The 20,372-nt window shown below is 40.6% G+C and overlaps 3 protein-coding genes across 19 annotated transcripts in view; all 3 read right to left on the bottom strand.

Annotated features, from left to right (window-relative positions):
• Positions 1-1,461: 1,461 nt before the first annotated feature.
• On the bottom strand, positions 1,462-6,487 carry LOC148407568 (uncharacterized). 12 transcript variants are annotated; one of them, XM_088402433.1, is made up of 11 exons: positions 6,417-6,487; positions 6,092-6,171; positions 3,948-5,927; positions 3,732-3,819; positions 2,940-3,581; positions 2,402-2,568; positions 2,270-2,325; positions 1,980-2,170; positions 1,847-1,902; positions 1,596-1,746; positions 1,462-1,514 (listed from the first exon to the last, which is right to left on the bottom strand). In XM_088402433.1, the coding sequence occupies exons 2-3, from the start codon at positions 6,107-6,109 to the stop codon at positions 4,020-4,022; spliced, it is 1,926 nt and encodes a 641-aa protein (XP_088258559.1). In that variant the 5' UTR covers positions 6,110-6,171; positions 6,417-6,487; the 3' UTR covers positions 1,462-1,514; positions 1,596-1,746; positions 1,847-1,902; positions 1,980-2,170; positions 2,270-2,325; positions 2,402-2,568; positions 2,940-3,581; positions 3,732-3,819; positions 3,948-4,019. The 12 variants fall into 12 exon arrangements, with proteins under 12 accessions (XP_088258559.1, XP_088258560.1, XP_088258558.1 ...); XM_088402434.1 differs by having other exon boundaries at positions 3,944-5,927; XM_088402432.1 differs by having other exon boundaries at positions 3,936-5,927.
• Positions 6,488-6,712: 225 nt separating this feature from the next.
• On the bottom strand, positions 6,713-9,848 carry LOC148407569 (uncharacterized). Its single transcript, XM_088402462.1, has 3 exons — positions 9,587-9,848; positions 6,965-8,329; positions 6,713-6,896 (listed from the first exon to the last, which is right to left on the bottom strand). The coding sequence occupies exons 1-3, from the start codon at positions 9,846-9,848 to the stop codon at positions 6,856-6,858; spliced, it is 1,668 nt and encodes a 555-aa protein (XP_088258588.1). The 3' UTR covers positions 6,713-6,855.
• A 7,598-nt stretch (positions 9,849-17,446) lies between these two features.
• Positions 17,447-20,372, bottom strand: part of mix23 (mitochondrial matrix import factor 23) — a 48,805-nt gene continuing 45,879 nt past the window's right edge. For all 6 annotated transcript variants that reach the window (XM_088402333.1, XM_088402339.1, XM_088402337.1 and 3 more), the window contains one exon: positions 17,447-19,983. In XM_088402333.1, coding sequence (XP_088258459.1) covers positions 19,933-19,983 — 51 coding nt within the window. In that variant the 3' untranslated portion in view covers positions 17,447-19,932. The remainder of the gene's footprint in view (positions 19,984-20,372) is intronic.

Raw genomic sequence — 20,372 nt, forward strand, 5'->3', positions numbered from 1 at the left:
ACTCAAGTATGCTTGCAGCATTAACCGGTAACTGATGAAACACTGAATGATGCTGAACTCAATGTTGGTTACAACAGCTGAAAAGTAATTACTAAGAAGATTCGGAGGAAATTGGTTGATACAATAGGCTTAAAAACGTCAGAAGAGGGTGTGTGTGTGTGTGTGCGTGTGTATGTACATATATATATATATATATATATATATATATATATATATATATATATATATATATATATATATATATATATATATATATATATATATATATATATATATATATATATATGTACTTCTCATTTCATGACTGTACATTTAAATGTCACCTTACACCTAAAACAGAAGTGCTGCGTCATAGAGTCCATTACACTGTTTTAGCTGAGGGGTTTTCATACAGTGGAAAGACAGAGTTTAATCTCATAATAACTGCTTTAAGATTTCTTAATGAATAAGTAATGATAAAAGAGTGGATGAAAAGATGCACAAAGACTTATGTAAAAAAATGGATTAAAGGAATAAAAACAAATCTCTAAGATAAAACAAGCTTGTCAAAAATTTTAAGTGCAAACCATGGAAAAAGGAGACCAACGAATATAAATATTTGTGTGATGTGAAGCACTACATTATAGCTTCATGTGTCAGAGTGAATGATTGTACAGTATTTATGTTATGGAATATTATGATGTTACATGAAACATTGTCTGTATCAACGTTGTCTGTATCAACGGCAGTGGTTAGATTTTGGAGCTGATTTGTTCTCATTCCATAATTTGCTAGGGCTGCGGTTGGCTGGCAACCAGTTGAGAGTGTCCCTCACCCACTGCCAAAGACAGCTGGCATAGACACCAGCAAGCGAGCAGTCCGCGTGAGGCTATGCGCCGACAGATAATGGATGAATGGATGGGTAGAATTTGCTAGGGTAAACGTTGACACAGGCAATAACAAATTGAGGTCGATGTGACTCCCAGAATGCTTGCTTGATCGCAGAGATTTAACGGAAAATCATGAGTAAGGTACGTATGTGAACAAACAAATGCATGAGTGAATAGGTATTTCATATGGCAACCTTTGTAGAGCACACGGATGACGGCAAAAATGTATCTACGGATACGGATCATGTAGATTGGATTAGGTGACTAGGATTGTTCCTTTCAATGCATGGACAACAGTGTAAGAAAAAAAAAGAGATTGCATTCTAAGGATAGGATGGCGTCATGGTCCTTGTAAACTAAAGTAATCAGCAGAAGTGGTGCTCTGTTGTCTGTGGTGTTCGTCTTGTGGCACCTGATTTCTTTTTCTTCTTCATTTTTACTTTTAATGTGATTTTCTTTTGGGGGGGAAAAAAGAGAACACAGGACCAGACTTACATGATGCTGACATCATCATCTTTTCATTTTCTACATCACAGTAAATTAGTAAATCACATTCATGCCCAATCAAGTAGAGTGACATGAAAACACTCACATATTTGTTACTGTGATTCTGCTCTGAACCTCTCTTGCTCCTGAACAAAGAGCCTTTTAAAAATACAAAGGAAATATATTTATCACATTTAATGGCTTTAGGAAGAAAGATAAGCTTAATGATTAGCTGCTTACCTAGAAGAGAGGAGATGTTCCAGATGACAACAGGTCCTTGAGCAAGCAATACAATGGCTCATCAAAATCTTCTACTTGGTGGCAAACGTCCAGCTGTTCTTTGGATGAATGCAACATGTGGAGCCACAGGCAAGAAGTGGACAGCATCGGTCTGCAATAACAAAACAAAATACTTTAAGAGGGTGAAAACAAAAGCTGAGAAAGATATCCACATGTTTTAGTTTTAATTGACATAAATTACGGAAACTTACACCAGAATGAGGACAAGTCCTGCTTGGTTGCTGGCCCTTTCTCCTGAACAAAGAACCTGTTAGAAATAGATGGGACAAAAATTACTTGTACTGCCATTACAAAAGAAGATAGGTTTAATGATGAGCTACTTACCTTTTCCTACTAATAGAAAGAAAATGGTCCGTAGAAAGCACAAAACAGACGTGTTTTAATCCAGAAGGAAACTGCCACTGGACAAGTCTGATGATGTGTCATCAAAGCCTTTCACGAGGTGGTGATCTTCCACTCGTTCTTTGGATAAATGCAACATGTGGAGCCACAGGCAACAAGTGGAGAACATCGGTCTACAAAAAAGAAACAAAATACACTGAGGAGGTGACAAAAAAAGCTGATAGAGATATGCACATTTATACTTTTAACTGAAATAAATCACAGCAATTTACACCAGAATGAGGACAAGTCCTACTTGATTGCTGACTCTTTCTCCTCAACAAAGAACCTGTTAGAAGTAGATGGGACAAAAATACTTAAACTGCCTTTACAAAAGAAGATATGTTTAATGATGAGCTACTTACCTTTTCCTACAATTAAAAGAAGGAAAAACAGACTTGTTTTAATCCAGAGGGAAACTGCCACTGGACAAGCCTGATGATGTGTCGTCAAACTCTTGCACACGGTGGTGATCTGTTCTTTGGATGAATGCAATGTGTGGAACCACAGGCAACATGGGGAACACATAGGCCTGCAACCAAGAAACACATTTGGGGGTTAGGACAAACTGCAAAAGAGGGGCGAACCTATAGTTTGTTTGAACTCTTTTAGTGTCAAGCGTTATCGGAAAAGGAAACCTCGAGAGGGCCAGTGTATTTTGCATTTTCACTCATCTTTCCCGGCCAACAGAATATTGGATGCTATGTTTATGTAAATATGTAAATGTAAAAAAAAATGAAAATATGAATATATCATATATCTGTGAGAAAAAGGGGAATACAATAGTGTCGAGTAGAAATTTGCATGTTGCTGAGGCGAGATGTGCTTGGCTCTTTCCTACATTTAAGTATAACCATTTCATTTTCTACAATGGCAACACATTAAGATTATGTACAGACATACCTATGCTCTCTATTATGAGATGAATCTACCATCCCTCCAGAACAACGAACCTGTTTAAAGTAGAGCAGAGTAAAATGACAACACTTACAGTTGACAAAAAAAATATATTTTATAGAGACCTTACCTTGTCTGTTTTCTGCTCTCACTTCATGCTGACAATTTTTACATTGTCAAAATTGTTAACCAAATATTTCCACTAGACCATCCCATCATCTTGACCCTCCCTCCCCAAAGATCTTTATACTTTCTCTGTACGTTGTCGCTCACCTCCTCACCTCACCTCCTCACCTTCCACACGATAAACCGTCTTCGCAGCAGATTTCATCCTATCACATGTCAACATATAATCCCACCACACCCTCCCATCGATTTGACCCCTCCATTCCTCCATTTTTAAAAAAAATCTTTTTCATGAATGTTGACTGTCACCTCCTCACCTCCCACTCACCACATCGCACACACGCTACATCATCTTCACCCCTGATTTAATCCCGTCACATCTCAACATTATTGCTCCGTCACACGACAAGGACAACTCTCAATTTGCGACTTGGATAGGATTCACCTTTCAGTGTGTAAAACACAGAAGACAGGATCGTGATAGCTGTAGTATGATCGCAATACACCTGAATGAACAGCACACTGAGGTCGGGAGACAAAAATGAGGTCAAGCAGTGTGTTCTTGTCAGTGGTACCTGTATTTATGAGCTGTGTGTAACCCTTAGAGACAAACAGTTCCATAATGGGCTTGTGTGAGTCTGACAGTGCATCTTCATTGAAATCTCCACATACCAAGATCTGATGATGGTCCATCACTTCCAGAGCGTACAACAAACTTTCCAAGTTTGGCAAAAAAGAGCGCAGACTCTGTCCCGGAGGCCTGTACACAGCAGCAATGAACATATCGATGGGAGCTTCAAGTTTGACCACAACAAATTCAATATCAGTGACACCCTGGATGTAGATCGTTTCGTGTGCCAGAATGTGTTCTTTCACCCAAATACCTACACCGCCGCCACGTTTCGTCGCCAAGTCTGGACAATTTAAATGCGAGAAACTTCGGTTCCGGTGAAAGACCGCCTAGCCTTCCAAGACGGACTTTGGAGCATCTGCTGACCCCTGGAGGTGTGTTTCTGTCAAGCACAAAATGTCAGCAAAGCGCAGCTCATGGTGACATTTGATATCCTGCGCATGACATAGCAGCCCTTCGGTGTTGTGATGGACAACGACCAAGTTGCTGGTCGGATCTAGTGTGGGCATGACATGAAGGAGAGGCATCACGTGGTCCAAGGACGCGTCCGTCATCGCAGCAAGAGCAGAGGTTATTTCGGGGTTGGCGTGAATCCTTCTCTCATCCATATGCAGCACATGGAGCCCACTGAGAGACGTCACTCGGCTCAGGGCCACGTACGCCATGCCGTGCTCAAAGACACCTTTCAGCGACACCACCGCTTCTGATGCGGTCATACCTTGGACTTTGTGGATCGTGCAAGCAAAAGCAAGCTTAATGGGGAACTGCAAACGCACCACTCCTGGCCGTTTTAACTTTTTCTCTTGCCTGTCGATGTAAACGGTGTTATCAGCAGCGCCCACCTTTATCGCGGCGTCAAGCTTCAGCCCAAGTTTCTGAACCCGTGCATCGTTGGGATAATGCACCAATTTGACAACTCTCGCGAAGGAGCCGTTGCACAGACCTGCCTGAACATCAATATTTCGGGTGACCATAACACAGGCACCAATGGCCACTTTTATCGAGTCCGGCAACTCGTTCTTCGCCCCTTGGACAGGGGCGGCTTGTCTCGCCATTCTGCCAGTCCTTTGGTCTTTCTTGTAGTCGTCGGCATCGATGGTCACGATGTCCTCATGAAGCAGATTCAGCATCTGAGAGTTATGCTCATTTACCTGTTTGTTTGTGGCGAAAACATGCAGAACTTCCTTCGGGCAGTTCTCTGGAGCGGTGTAAGTCATAGCCAGCAAAGCTCTGTCCACTTCCGACAGCTCACGGGACTTCTCTTTGACGCGAAGTCGGTTTAGCAGTTCGGCGAACGGAACGTCATCCTTCTGCCTCATGATTTCGGTCAGCGTGATCATTTCAAAGTTGTCGCGCCAGTGGTCCAGCCTGGTGGGATCGTAAACACACAAAGGTTTGGACTGTCTCACAGGAGGGAGCTGATAGAAATCCCCGACCGCGATAACGGACATGCCACCAAATGGTAAATTGATTCCTTTGATTTGCCTCAACCGGGCGTCGACATATGCAAAAAGGTCTTTCGACACCATGGAAATCTCATCGATGATGAGAATTTCAGCGAGCGAAAGCTCCGCTCTCACTTCGTCCAGTTTGTTGCCCAGGCCATGATAGGGGGGTTTGAGGCTTCTCGGCAGTAGGCAGTGTAAGGTCGTACCGGAAATGTTGAAGGCCGCGGTGCCGGTGAAGGCTGCAAGAATGACCGTTTGTTTGGAAATGTCCGCTTCCTCAGCCAGGCGCGGCAGTCTGCGCAGTATTTTTGTAGCCTCTGCGTGAATACATTTGATCAAATGTGACTTTCCCGTTCCGGCGCCACCATTGATGTAATAGAAGAACTGCCGTGGTTTTAAGCCACACACGCGCCGTATGCACCAATCTCTGACCAGGTAGAAAGCACACGCTTGCTTTCGGTTAAGGTTCCGATACATGTCGCGCAATACAGCCGGATCGATGCGAGCAGCTTCCGTCGCAATAGACATTTCCGTTACCTCGGACCTGACATTGTAGTCTGGTACGTTTTCCTCCGCGTCACCGGGATCATCTCTCGCATTGATTTCCTCGATGCACTCGAGTCTTTGCAGTTCGCTTTCGGGCGCTAGCTGACACCACTCGTTGAAGACCATTCCGCTTTCCTCCACCTCTCGGATGGCGTTGTCAACATCTTTGCTGTGCCTCTCATACTTCTCTCTGTTCCGGTCGACAATTTGCACAACGGCCTCTGGATGCTCAGCAGCCGGCAACTGTACAAAGGCATGGTCGTGAAACAACTTGTACGTAGGATAGTGTCTGGACTTCAACTGGCAGTCGGCACGATGAGGCAGATAGAGCTTGAGCAACGTGCAGTAAAATTCCTCTGGATTTTTTTCCTGTGAGAATTTACAGTATTTGATGACGGCGTGTTTACCTGTTCTTTTTTGGACATACCCCATGTCGTTCAGCAGGGGGAAATCATTTTCGCCTTTAGCTTGCTTGCCGTACACGATCCTGCAGGTTGAGGCAAAATCAGCCAAGCACATCGCTTCAAATTCCTCCGTTTGAGGTCTGCATTTATACTTTTCCGGCAAGCCGGTCATCCACACTTCAACGGACTCCTGCGTTTGGCCCTCAAGGTATGAGAGGGGATAACTCATTTTCAGCGCATTGTCACTGGTTTGTACAAAAACCACACTGCGGGACGCTTGCTTCATATGGAGGCCACATACGCGTGCGACGCACTCTTGTGCACTCACCTCTCTTTTCTTTGAGTACGCTTGCATGATTTGTTTCATTTCATCGCTCTCGTTGACATTTTCGCTGCGGGAGTTCTCAATCACCGATTTCAGGTACTGGCTCAGACCGTGCTCAGCTTTGCTGATGTAGCTGCAGATGTAGGTAATTCAGGAATAAGCGTTCAGAATGTACTGAATGTCCATATTTGCATCCCAAGCAAGAAGCAGATGTCGATTGTAGTTGTTCACCCAGCAGTCTTTGGGCTCTCGCTTGAGCACGACAGAGGTCTTTGCGGCAATCGAGTACAAACCTTCCATGTACTCGTCACTGGTGAGCTCGCACTTAGCCAGTAGCTGCGGCAGAGTCAGAGAGGCCGTTTCCGGTTCGTTCAGCAAATTTTGCAAATCAACAAGCTTGGGGTTTGGCGCCGGCCGCTTCTCCTTCTCTGGATTTTCTCCATCACACTCTTCGCGTCTCATGATCATGGTTCTCTCGCACGGCTGCTTGGGGAAACCAAAACGGCACTGCGCGCCGGGTGCTTTGACGCACGTCTTTGAATGAGACTTACTGTGCATCTGAACCTCTGTGACTTTTTGATGCAGTTCGGGCTCCTTTTCTGGATCGGGCAGCTCGGCGGAAATGTAGCGCGACACAAAATCGCAGATTTCTTGATCTGAGGCCTCCTCAAAGACGGGGGCGCCTTCAACCCAAATGAGGCAATGGATGTGCGGACTTCCTCTATGCTGAAACTCCAATCTGTAAAAGTAGTCGACCACTTTTCCAATGGGTTGCGCCGGAGACAGGAGCAGGTCTCTGAACAGAGCTTCCACACGTTTGTCAAACATGCGCATCGTTGTCACCGGATTGCTGCGGAGAATTTCACACTTTGTGGCCCAGTCGAGGTCAGCGAAAATCACCCGTTCACCTTGTTGCGCTTTGATGGCGGTGATGACTTCTTCCCAAAGCATTTCAGCAGCGGAGAATGTGCAGAAGAACGTGGGGGTACCCAGTTGCCGAATCATGGCAAAAATGTCCTTGAGACATTTCTCCCAATAGGCTGGCGTGCCCCTTAATGGCGCCATGAAGCGGACAGCGTCTTTGCTGTGTATCAGTTTTTCAACTTCCCGTTTGTCCTGCAACATAGCATTGTTTATTCGCCGACCGTCTCTGGTAAAAGGTTTACCTTTGCGTAACTGTATTCTTATGCTTGATGTGGCCTGGTGGATTTCAGTCACAAACTGAGCAAAGAACAAGTAGTTAGTGTCTCTGGCAAAACGTTCATCCACACAAGACAGTCGTGTTTTGAAATACTTGCTTGGTGTGAGTTTAATCTCCCTCTCTTCATCAAGAGTGTTTTCCCCGGTTGGAAACTGGACCGGAAAAGCCATGGCCTCAAGTTTGGGTGTCTTGAAAAAGCTTACCGGGTTATTTCTTTCTGCGGGAGCAACAGAGTAAATTCCCTCAGTGAAACTCATAATTTCCTCCGAAACATCGTTAGGTTGGAGACATGATTCGAAGATTACGGCACCACTGGGTTCATCTACTTCTTGCACATTTTGGGCATGTTGCTGTGGTTTGTCACTCTTACCATTGTCTTTCTCATCGTTTATTTCGCGGAGCGCATCACTCTCAAATCTGTTTATCTGGATCAGATCTTCCTCGTCAAAGTCACTCATATTCATTCCGTCTTCAGAAGAGCTACTTTCATCATCGGTGAGCGTTGGGTCACAAAGGTCAGGGTCGTCGCGAATGATTATGTCGCTGTACTGTGGGTGGACCTGCTTCAGTTTAATCAGAGCACGCATTAGGTTAGGCCAAGAGACAGTTTGAAATACCTCATGGCCTTTGTAGCAAAGCCGTCGCTTCAGTTTCACTCGCAAAACTTGTGATTCTCTTCTGGGTCTAGGCAAGACGTTGACCGTCTCTTGTACTTCTGATGGAACACACACAACATTTCCACGAATGGCTCGTTGCTGACCTTTAGGTAATGCAAGAATTTTCGCAAACGGGATAAATTTTGCGATCAGATGCCGTTCCAAGATGTTCAACCCACAAAGCTCATTTGGAATGTCAGCAAGTTGGCGGTTGTTAGCAATCGCTAGTGCAGGCATTCTGCCATTTTTGAGAGGCTCAAAGCAAGTGTGACATATCCACTCTTGTTTTCTTTCCTCTGGTACTATACATGAAGGGTCACATTCACGGTTACAAATATGAATAAACTTTCCGGTGAGGCAACTTTCAACAATATGTTTGTTTTTCTCAAAAGAGTGATGCTGACAAGGGCGCACTTGGTTAGCAAATAATGCTCGGTGACAAACAGTGCAGACAAATGTGGGTCCAAATTTAATTTGCCTTTGGAAGAGCTCGACAGCATTACTGATTTCACAATGAATTCTGTCTTTTAATAGTTGCTTTATGACTTTGTATTTTTTCAAAATCCTAATTGCGCTACACAACGCATTCGTTCTCAATAAATAAGACTTTGTTTTCATTGCCCGTCTCATGATTTCCTTATGTTTGGCTCGGAATTCAGGGTCGTTCTGGTACCGGTTTGTGAAGTAGGAGCACTGTCTGCCCTTAAACCCAGTATTATCACGATACTTTTGTCTAAAGTAAAAGCGCTGTCGAGCTTTAAACGCAAGATCATCACTATATCGTTGTTTAATGTAGCGGCGTTGTCTGTCTTTAAACACAGGGTCATCAATGTACCGTTGTTTAATGTAGCGGCGCTGTCTATCTTTGAACGCAGGGTCATCACTGTACCGTTGTTTAATGTAGCGGCGCTGTCTATCTTTGAACGCAGGGTCATCACTGTACCGTTGTTTAATGTAGCGGCGCTGTCTATCTTTGAACGCAGGGTCATTGCTATACCGTTCATTAATGTAGCAGCGCTGGCGCATCTTAAAGCAATCATCTGTTCTATAACGATGTGAAATGGAGGACTTTTGTTTTAAACAATAACTTATGTCTTGTCGGTAACGAGTTGTGATATAACGTTTTTTACGTTGTCTAAATTCTGCATTGTTAATGTACATTTCTTTTTGTCGCATATTCCTAATTTTTCGCTTAAGTCCCCCTTTTGTATGACTGTCTCCATGGTCATCAGTCACCTTTTCCAGAGCCTTCTTGCGTCTTTGGAATTTTCTTCTTCTTGCTTTACTAATTTTTGACAAATCTTGCAGCGGTTTACCTGATGTTGGGTAAAGCACCCGGTCGTTTTTATTCGTCAGATCGTTGTGGTGTTTTTCACCATTATGCGCGGACTCTTTCGAACGTGAACTTGTTAGGGTGTCAGCAACCGCTTGGCTTGTTTTGACGCATGCAAACCGCATCTTCGGGGGAGGACGCTCCGCACATGGTACCATCTCGTGGTCATCAGCAGCAGTAACATCTACAGATGCAAAACTAACAGGTATCATCCCGTACGGAGAATCACAAGTGGCGTCCGACATTGTGAAAGACTTAATCAATGTATCTATCAGGTCATTCAAGCATGTAAAAAGCATCAGAACAGCTTTGCCATCTTGAGCAGGGAATCCATCACATCCTCTGCTATGCGGATCAAAAAACCCAAACCTGCCTTCACGGTCTCGAAAAACAGCTATGCACAGTGACTGCATAATCAAAAGAGCAAAGTCAACGCCTGAAGCCAAGCACCGAAGTCTGTCATGAAGATTGAGATAATACTTCACACCACAGTAAGAAGTCAACATACCAGACAATGATAGGCACTTTGTTAACTTATGCTGTTTTGTAAACCCGCTTAAAACCTCGGGAAGTTCATCAGTTGTCAAAAAATCATGAACAAAGCGTCCTTCTGCTTGCAACTTAGTCATAATATTTACATACAGTTCATGGCCCCGTTTGAGAATAAGATCGAGGTGGGAGCTGGTCAGTTGATCTAATTCCTGCAGGAATGCCAGAAACGTAACAGAGTTAGCCACACACTGGCTGTTTCTCCATTTGCCATATCTCCGATGGGCTTGGCTGTGAGAGGCCAAAACATAAGTTACCTTAGGATGTTGCACAGGTGCCTTTTCATCAATCGCAGTATGTGCATCAGTAGCACAGCGGTCTGCTAGATCAATTTGTGCAGCATTTGCAGATAAATCATAAACTTCAATGCTTAAATCATTGCTATGATCGCATTTATTATGGGTATTATCAATTTCAATGCGTTCATCATTATGTATATCATGAATTTCAATGTGTTTCTTTATATTACCAAGTTCAATGGTTTTATCTTGGCGGACATCATGAAGTTCAATGGGTTCATCCTTGCGACTATCATGAAGTTCAATGGGTTCATCCTTACGGATATCATGAAGTGCAATGCGTTCATCCTTACGGATATCATGAAGTTCAATGCGTTCATCCTTACGGATATCATGAAGTTCAATGCGTTCATCCATACGGATATCATGAAGTTCAATGCGTTCATCATTTATATCATCATGAAGTTCAATGCGTTCATCATTTATATCATCATGAAGTTCAATGCGTTCATCCTTACGGATATGAAGTTCAATGCGTAAAACATGTGCAGTCAGCACTGAAATCAACGCTATCAGAACATGCAACATCGGCATGGACGGCATCGATTCGTGCATGAACGGCACTTAGTGCGGTATGGGCAGCACATGCATCATCAGGGCGTGCAGGTGTTGGCTGGGAGGCAGCTTTTTGCACGGCGCGCCCAACCAGACTTAGCAGCCACTGATTTCTTGCTCTTGCGAGGCATATGTGCTTTATTATGAACGGGCGAGGGATAGAAAAAAAGACAGAGACAAAAGATAGAGCAGCAACAAGAGAGGGTGTTTGGGGTCAGAAACTGCTGGTCTTCTGCAAAAGAATAAAAAAGAACATAATCTTTCATCTTTATAGTTCATAAGCGTATTGCATTTCATGTGCAAAACAAACGTGCTAAAATATTGAAACCCATGTAAAACAATCAGATTAAAAGGAAGCATCATTCTAATACAATTAGAGAGTTGGATGTTGGTTCTGTGGACATCATAAATAAAATCATCCCACAAAAAAGGCATTTTATTTATTCAACAATTATATATTATTACATATGTCAGATTGGCAAAGGTTTGCCAATCTGACATATGTACACAATACAGTGCAGATGAGCATCTTTGCAAGCCCCGTGCAGAATATTATAGCGTAATGCACAATGATGAGGACAGGTCATAAGATTAATTACAAGGATCGTGTTGAAATGGCAGACAGGGAGTTGAGTGTCCTGACTGCAATGTGGAGTAAACTGTTCCTGAGCCTGCTGGTCTTGACTCAGGGGCCATGCGGTCTTCTTCCTGATTGTGAACAGGCTGAAGAGGCTGTGAGACGAGTGGGAGGGGAAGGGACCCCCGGCGATCCTAACAGCTTTGCTGGTGAGACGAGTGTTATAGATGTCCAGTAGAGTAGAAGAGAGACACGCACCGATGATTCTCTCAGCTGCTTTCACAGTGCGCTGGCGAGTGTGCCGACAGGTCGCGAAGCAGGCTCCATACCATACGGTGATGCAGCTGCTAAACAGTAGTGCTAGTAGGCATGGGCTGAAAACCATGTTGATGGTTTACAGCAGTGTTAAAAGTTTAAGGTTTCAATAATGACTGATGCTGCCAATAACCAGTAATTAGCGGCTTTTTTTTTTTTTTTTTTTTTGCTTGAACAGGGAAGAATATGATTCGCCTCTTGCAGAGTTGCCTCAACAGGGCACATTTGTAAATAATTCAATGACAATCACAATTTCATTTCTTTTTCACCTTGTTGGCAAGCACTGAAGATAACCCGGAAACAAACATGTTGGCAGACATGGCACATTTGCATGTACAGACCAAAAAATATGCTGAATTTTGATGATGTCGCCCACTTTTGGGAGCTACCAATCGAAAGCAATGACACTACACCTCCGGCAACTTCAAAAAATGCTGAGTGTGTACATTCATAAATAAATACATAACACTTATTCAACAGGAGCAATGTCTTATATGCATACTGCAAGACCTTTGTATGGCACGGCAGCATAGTTGACACAATTCTTTCAGATGAGCCTGTTATGAAAATGTGTAGGTAATTTGCACACACCTCAAGTTGGTAGAGTTGCGAGATTCAACAGATTCTGTCGACACAAAGAGCAACACCGACAGACATGAAATCTGGAACATTTCACTCAAAACACAGACGTAGATTTTTTGCACAAAATAGTTTCATATGTACTTTAATTGTATGCTTTTATTTGACATGAACCAAGTGATGCATTCTTGAATGGACATCACCATCTAATGCAAAGGCGAGTTGTACCTATCAGTTAAAAAATGGTGTGCCATCAGGAACTACAGACATCCAGGTAGGATTTTTATTTAGGTGTTGATTTGTACATCGTAAAATGTTGAGCATACCTCTACTAATGCCAAAAACAGAGCGCTGATGTGTGTGTTAATGTGTGTGTGTGTGTTGGGGGGGGGGGCTGAAGATGATGTACAAGACTTCAAGAGCAAAAACCGAGACATTGAACCTACCTTCAAATATCAAAGTACAGTGGTACCTCGGTACTCGACCGCCTCTATACTCGACCAAATCGGTGCTCGACCAAAAAATTCAAGTAAGTAATGCATCGGACCTCGAACAGATTTTCGGTTCTCGACTAGCCGAGCCGAGCCGAGCCGAGCCGAGCCGACCCGAACGCGCTCCTCGGCCCTTCTCGGCCAGCGGGTAAGCGCCAGTTCAACTCAGACCGCCAGCGGAGTAAGACGTTTGTTCGAGTATTTCTTCCCGGATTTAAACTTTTTCGTGTTGCTCTAGCCCTTAATAATGGGTCCAAAGAAAGACAGTGATAAGGGGAAGGCAAAGAGGAAAACAATGAGGACCACTATTGAACCGAAGAAGGAAATTATAGCAAAATATGAACGCGGTGTACCTCGCGTCGCAGTTAGCTAGCGTCATCATGGAAGGAGTAACTAACTCCTCCCGTCCTCTCCACATCCATTCCTGTATGCCATCAACCACTCTCCAAAACGTAAGTAAATTATACAAAATGGTTTATAATGCTTTATTTATCTTTATCTTTATCTTTATCAACTGCTTGTGCACATTTACTTGTGCACACATACTTTCCATTATTTCTTATGGGAATAATGGTTTCGGTGTTCGAACAAATCGGTGCTCGACCACCACCTCAGAACGGATTATGGTCAAGTACCGAGGTACCACTGTATCAAATATTTGGTGCAAAGTAAAGCCATCAACTGCTAAAAATGATATGCCTTACTGTTATATGTATTCCGGGATTACATGAAGCATAGAGATTTAAAAAGAAAAAGAAAAACGATTTTGAAAGTGACATATATGCAAAAAGTGTTATAAAGAGAATTATTAAAATATGCAAATATTTGAGTAATACAATGGAATTTCATTTAAAAAAATTACAATATCATGGTTACTCAACCCCATTATCCAAAACAGCCTTGTTGTTAGAATGATTTGAGCCACATTCTTTTGTCTTCTTTTCGGTGAGGTGAACAGAGTAAGAATTCTACTGTAATATGCATGTGACAATACTTCCCGATGGTTCTGACACGGAGAAATCTTTTTTATTTTGGAGGATTGTAGCTTCTATGACTCTATTTGACCACAAGATGTCCCTAGTTTGGCTATTTCATAAGGCTTGGCAGAATTGACGGTTTCAAAATCAATATGGTAAAGACCTCAAAAGGTTTCACATGGTGTCATCAACAAATATGCACTTTATATTGAACATGCATTAAATATAGGAGCAATGTCTTCTTTTAATAAAGCAAAGTAAGCTTAAGTAATTCTGTTTAGGAATTTGCACATACCTCAAATCAGAAGAGTCCTAAAGCAGATTCCCTAAACACAGAGAACAAAAATATGGATTTTGTAATATTTTACTCAAAATACAAATGCATGTTTTTACAAGAGTTACACAATACATTGAAAAAAAAAATCGTGATACAGTCATGTGCAATACGTGTAGTACAACCACATGCATTAAGTTTTATATGTGCATGTGCAACTGTTTGTCTTGGACCAGTTGAGGCAATCTTAAATTTACATTGCCATAAAATGTGAAGTCTGTACAGCACCTATGCACTCAAAAAAAATGCATCATCAGGAATTGAACACATCTTTCAGTACTTTATAAAGAGCGAATCGAATCCTGATACACAGATGACCTCTTCAGTCAGTCAGCACATTCCTTTATGAGCGTGTGACACAAGCTGTACAGAAATACATTATGTATACATTAGCATCTATTAACATTTTTAAACCTTGTTTTTAAAAACTTGGTGTTATAAATTGAACATTTTAATGATAAAACCCTAAGTATCATCATCATGATTATCATTATCATCATTTTTGACTACTTTGTGAGACAAACATTTTTTTGTTCAATTCCCCCTACCAATTTTATTTTATTTTTTGCTAAATAACATCAGTTCATAGATTTCTATGTACGCCCCAATATAGCCGCAGTAACCATAAACAATCCTTTTTTTTGTATTTTTTTTTTTAGTATTTTATTTCCTTTCTATTATTTAACATTACATTATCCTTATTAACATTATTGTATATTTATTAAATAACTAACATTACTTAGTTTGTTGAGAATTTGTTTCTCAGGACTGGTTATCTGCACCAAGACTCCGGTGAAAGAGTACGCAAGTCATCACGTTTATTTTGGCTCATGTATGGTGTATCATGTAGTATCTGCTGAATAATAAATCAACAACAATGTTAAAGTCAGTCAACTAACATATAAACACTTGCCAAACTTTAATCTATGAATTTACTGTATTTTTAGCCGACATTAGCGGGTTAGCAACAACTAACAACAACTACTAACTATAAAGTGCAACCTCTACACAAACACATAAACAAAATAAACACTCATCGCTTACTAAACATAGGCAGTAGCGTGCGTTATCAACATAAATGATAATAAACTATAAATATGAGCTTACATTGTCATTCACTACTTCACCTAACGAGCCGAATGACGCACAGAGAACGTAAAACAGGAAACAGAAATGCAACGCGACCCGACAAATTAAAAGCATGCATTTCAAATAAGATAACAAACGTCACGATCTCTAACGCTTGAAGAATTCTCAACATAGTTATTAACTAATGTTACTTAGTTCTATGATGAATACAGTACTGTATTATATACTTGTTTTCTGTTTTTTTTCCGTTTTTGCACATTTTTTTTAAATTATTTATTATTTTGAAATATTTTTAATTTTTCCTGGAAAAACCCACGAAGTACTGAGACCGCGATATCGGAGACCGCAAAGTAGGAGGGATCACTGTATTACCCTAAATAAAACAGGCCTAACAGAAGAGTGCTGTGCATTGTTTCTACCCACAGTTGTCAGAAATACTTCAGACATTGAGTTCAAGGCAGCAAGACTTCTAAAAAAAAAATATCTACCACAAAATTAAACACACATATCTAAAGTCACATGAGTTTAAGCTGATAAATGAATTGGCACAATGACAAGTTATCCAATTGACAATTTTTGTTTGACGGTCACAACTTCTATAAAATTATGGTTGTGTCATTTAATTTTGCACAGGTTTTCATTTAGTTGTATGCTGTACATTCCACCGAACGCAATACTTTATAGTTGGCTTTACTCGCTTTTGCAGTAAATTATTTAAGGGCGTGTAAGTACTGTAATTCATATAGAATTAGAAAACATGTCCACATTTTGTTTTGCTGATATTTATTAAAGCCATAAAATACTATCTGTGAATCGAAGGTTGTGAATCACAATAGTGGCAGCACAATTTCATTAGGTAAGCAAGGAAGTGACAATAATAATAATAATCATAATTATAATAATAATAGTCGGGGAAATTCTAGTGGACAGTTTAGTGATAATTGAATTTGAATTATTTCATAGCACACGAGTGTTAGCATACTAGTGAACAAATACATAATGAACAATTTATATTGTAATTAATAATACTCAATATAGTGAAAACAAAGTGCTTGAAGAACATAGACGCTACTTTTGTTTTTATCACCAACTAAGTACACCACTAATTGGAAAAAGTGACGTTAATTACTACATTTGTTTTTGCACCGACTTCACTATTACATAATTAGAAAATAATGAAATGATGGTGAAATTAAATGATGAAAATGAAAATAACGTTGTATTCATAATTGTAGATGTTGGGGGCGGTAGCTGTATTGCGTTAAGTAAGCAAGCAAGTTACTAAATATAATACCGTACCGTAACGAGTCGAATGCGTCATCAAATTAGCACGCGTAGCACACGTGTCGGCATACTATCGGACGAAAACCTTTGCGAACAAAGTCGAAGTAATAATGACTAAATACGATAAGAACAAAATGCTTATAGAACATAAACGTTACTGTCCATTGTAGGTTAGAGCAGTGTAGATAGAACAATTACAAATATAAAATCACAGGCGCTTAGACGACTTACTTACCCCACGATGCCCACGGGAAGAGCTGAACCGGAAGAGCAAGTGCACGAAGGTCAGCCCTTGGGTTACTTTCGCTGACACTTGGAAACGAAAATATTTTGGAAACGTATCTGGAGTGTAGCTATGCAAAAAAAAGCATTTGTAACAATATATTATTTAATTTGTTGCAGGTAGTGAAAGGCAAATTGAAAAAAGACTTCAACGTGTGAATCAATAGGGCCGCAAATGTGATTATGAGCGCGGGTCCGTATTTAGAGCTGTGATGTCCCACTCTTCCTGAACTGTCCTGTACCACAGGCAGACACAGAGTTGTTCGCTTTTTTTAATATACAGTATTTGTGTAATGTTGTGTTGTACCAAATCTGATGGTTTGTAGCACCTCTGGGGATCGTTAAATATGTATTGCCCTGTACTGCTTTGGATCAGTAATAAAGAATTGAGAAAAAAAAGAAAGAAAAAATAAGAGCTGTCTTTTCAACTATTGCGTGAGCAGCTTCGACATCGATGACTGGGACGAGTCGTGCAACTACAATTTTCTTGTCAAAAAAATCACAAAGTGGGATGATGTATCGTTTTATCTTTATTTCTTTCGTCACCACACCCGCCCGACATGTAACTGCATTATGCTCCTACTAGTTTCCTTGTCGTCTTCATACTCTCTTCTGGTCGCGCCATCATAAAAGCAACACAAAACTGCACGTAAATGAAAACGAGTCATACAATACAGTATATATATATATATATATATATACACACACACACACACACACACTGGTGATTATTAATGAATTTTTTCAGTCGACACTCTTAAGTCATTTAGCCAATTACAAATAGAATATGGTCTGGTATCATCGGACTTCTATAGATTCCTGCAAATGAGGATTTACTTTATGTCCCATAAAGAGTGGTCTTTCCTGAAGGTACAACCCAGTGATCTCAAAACGTTTTTCATTAGGGCTTCACAAGGGCGAAAATGTGTTAAATTAGTATCACATATGTATAACTGTTTACAGTCAAGCTTGTCGGTGGGCACCCTCGATAAAAGGAAAAGTGGGAACTACAAATGAATAGGGTGATTGAGGATCAAGTGTGGAGACAAATCTGCAAAAATGGACATAAATTGACTAATAGGCCAATATGGAAAGAGTTCTGTTGGAAAGTGAATACAGTGATCCCCCCTACTTCGCGGTTAATGGGACCCCCCGCGAAGTCTGAAACCCGCAAAGTAGGGTATCAGTTCCTAGATTTCTATGTACGCCCCAATATAACCGCAGTAACCATAAACAATCCTTTTTTTGTATTTTTTGCGTATTTTATTTTCTTTCTCCTATTATTTAACATTACATTATTCTTATTAACATTATTGTATATTCATTAAATAACTAATATTACTTAGTTTGTTGAGACTTTGTTCTCAGGACTGGTTATCTGCACCAAGACTCAGGTGAAAGAGTGGTGAAAGAGTACGCAAGTCATCACGTTGAACTTCACATTTATTTTGGCTCATGTATGGTGTATCATGTAGTATCTGTTGAATAATAAATCAACAACAATCTTAAAGTCAGTCAACTAAACTATAAACACTTAATCTATGAATTTACTGTATTTTTAGCCGACATTAGCGGGTTAGCAACAACTAACAACAACTACTAACTATAAAGTGCAACCTCTACACAAACGAACACAAACAGAATAAACACTCATCGCTTACTAAACATAGGCAGTAGCGTGCGTTAACATAAATGATAAAAAAAAACTATAAATGTGAGCTTAAGTTGTCATTCACTGTCACCTTAACGAGCCGAATGACAGAGAACGTAAAACAGGAAACGGAAATGCAATGCGACCCGAAAAATTAAAAGCATACATTTTAAAATAAGATAAAAAAGGCACGAACTAACACTTGAAGAATTCTTAACATAGTTATTAACTAATATTACTCAGTTATTTGATTAATACAGTACTGTATAATGTACTTTTTTGCTTTTTTCCATTTTTGAAATTATTTTTTATCTTGAAATATTTTAAATTTTGCCTGGAAAAACCCGCGAAGTACTGATACCGCGATATCCGAGACCGCGAAGTAGGAGGAATCACTGTATTCGATTTTTTAAAAACACCCTCCATCACCTCCAAAATGGATAATACAAATCAAATCTCTGCTGGAGACAATGTGGACCATACACATATTTTCTGGGATGGCCTGAAACTTAAAACATTCTGGGAAGGAATCAGGGAGGAAATCTGTATTTTACTAGATATACGAATTGAATGGAACCCAGTGGTGTTTCGGGTGTTCATCTCAGAATATATGAGTAAAGACAAGCTTAAACTTTTGAGAGTACCTTTATTAGTGGCAAAGAAAATAAATGTATCCTGGTCCAAGCCTTCACCCCCCACAACCAAGCAGTGTCGAGAAGGGACAATGAATGTATACATGATGGAAAAAATATAACTGCTAAATTAAATTTAAGCATGAACATATTCAAAAAGGGATGAATCCATTGATAATGCACTGGAGTTTGGCACTGTGAATTGAACTGCTGCTCCATCACGAGCACAACTGCCGAGTTGGTTATTATTAAAACCTCTTTTTTTGTTTTGTTGTTTTTTTAAGTTCAGTTTAAAGTGTATTATTTATGTATTATTGTCATTTTATCTATCTTTCCTGGGTATTGTTGGAGTTGTTGGTTGCCTTTGGCTGTTAATACATACCAAACAATATTGGCTTTTGGAAAAATTGTAAGAGGTAGAATGTTGATGTCGGAAAAACTTGTAAGCCTATATTGACAATAAATATTTTTGTTCCAAAAAATATTACCTTTGAAATTATTTCTGTATATTGTCTTGGGGGAAAAAACAATGTCATCAAATGATCACGTGCGCTCAGAAAGAAGGATGGCATTTTAAACACACGATTACTGATGGGAATGTGAAATGTGAGAGAGTGAGAGAAATCTGAGCAGTCATTCTGGAGCCAAAATATCTGTGGCATGGACACATGCCACATTTCTGGATCGGGCTCAGTCCTTTGGATGGCACAATGCATCATTTCACCTTTTGAGGCATGTAGTGTATTCTGCATCTTTCATTAAAAACCTGAAACAGAGAGTTATGATTTAGACAATGGCAATTTTGCACGCAAAGAACTTTCTTTTTTGTCCCATTGCTTGAGAGGGACAAAATAAATTTGTTGGATCTCCTGCAATTATTGTTGTGCGTTTGACCCCATCTGTTACAGTACACCCGCACTTTTTTTCATGAAAAAAATAAAGCTATATGGACCGACACTCTGTGTAGGTTCCCTGCATGCCAAACAGATGAGTTAACTGTAAATGCACATTCTTGGATGTTGAACTACTGCAGTACAGATATTTGATGTACTTTGTGGACTATAAGCCGCACTGGCAGATAAACCGCAGCAGCAAAAATTGAGCAAAAAAAGAAATAAACATAACTAGAGCTGCAAACAGCTATAACGGGCCCTC

Source organism: Hippichthys cyanospilos, chromosome 19 (genome assembly GCF_059441005.1).
Source record: "Hippichthys cyanospilos isolate Australia breed blue-spotted pipefish chromosome 19, RoL_Hcya_1.0, whole genome shotgun sequence".
NCBI lineage: Eukaryota > Metazoa > Chordata > Actinopteri > Syngnathiformes > Syngnathidae > Hippichthys > Hippichthys cyanospilos.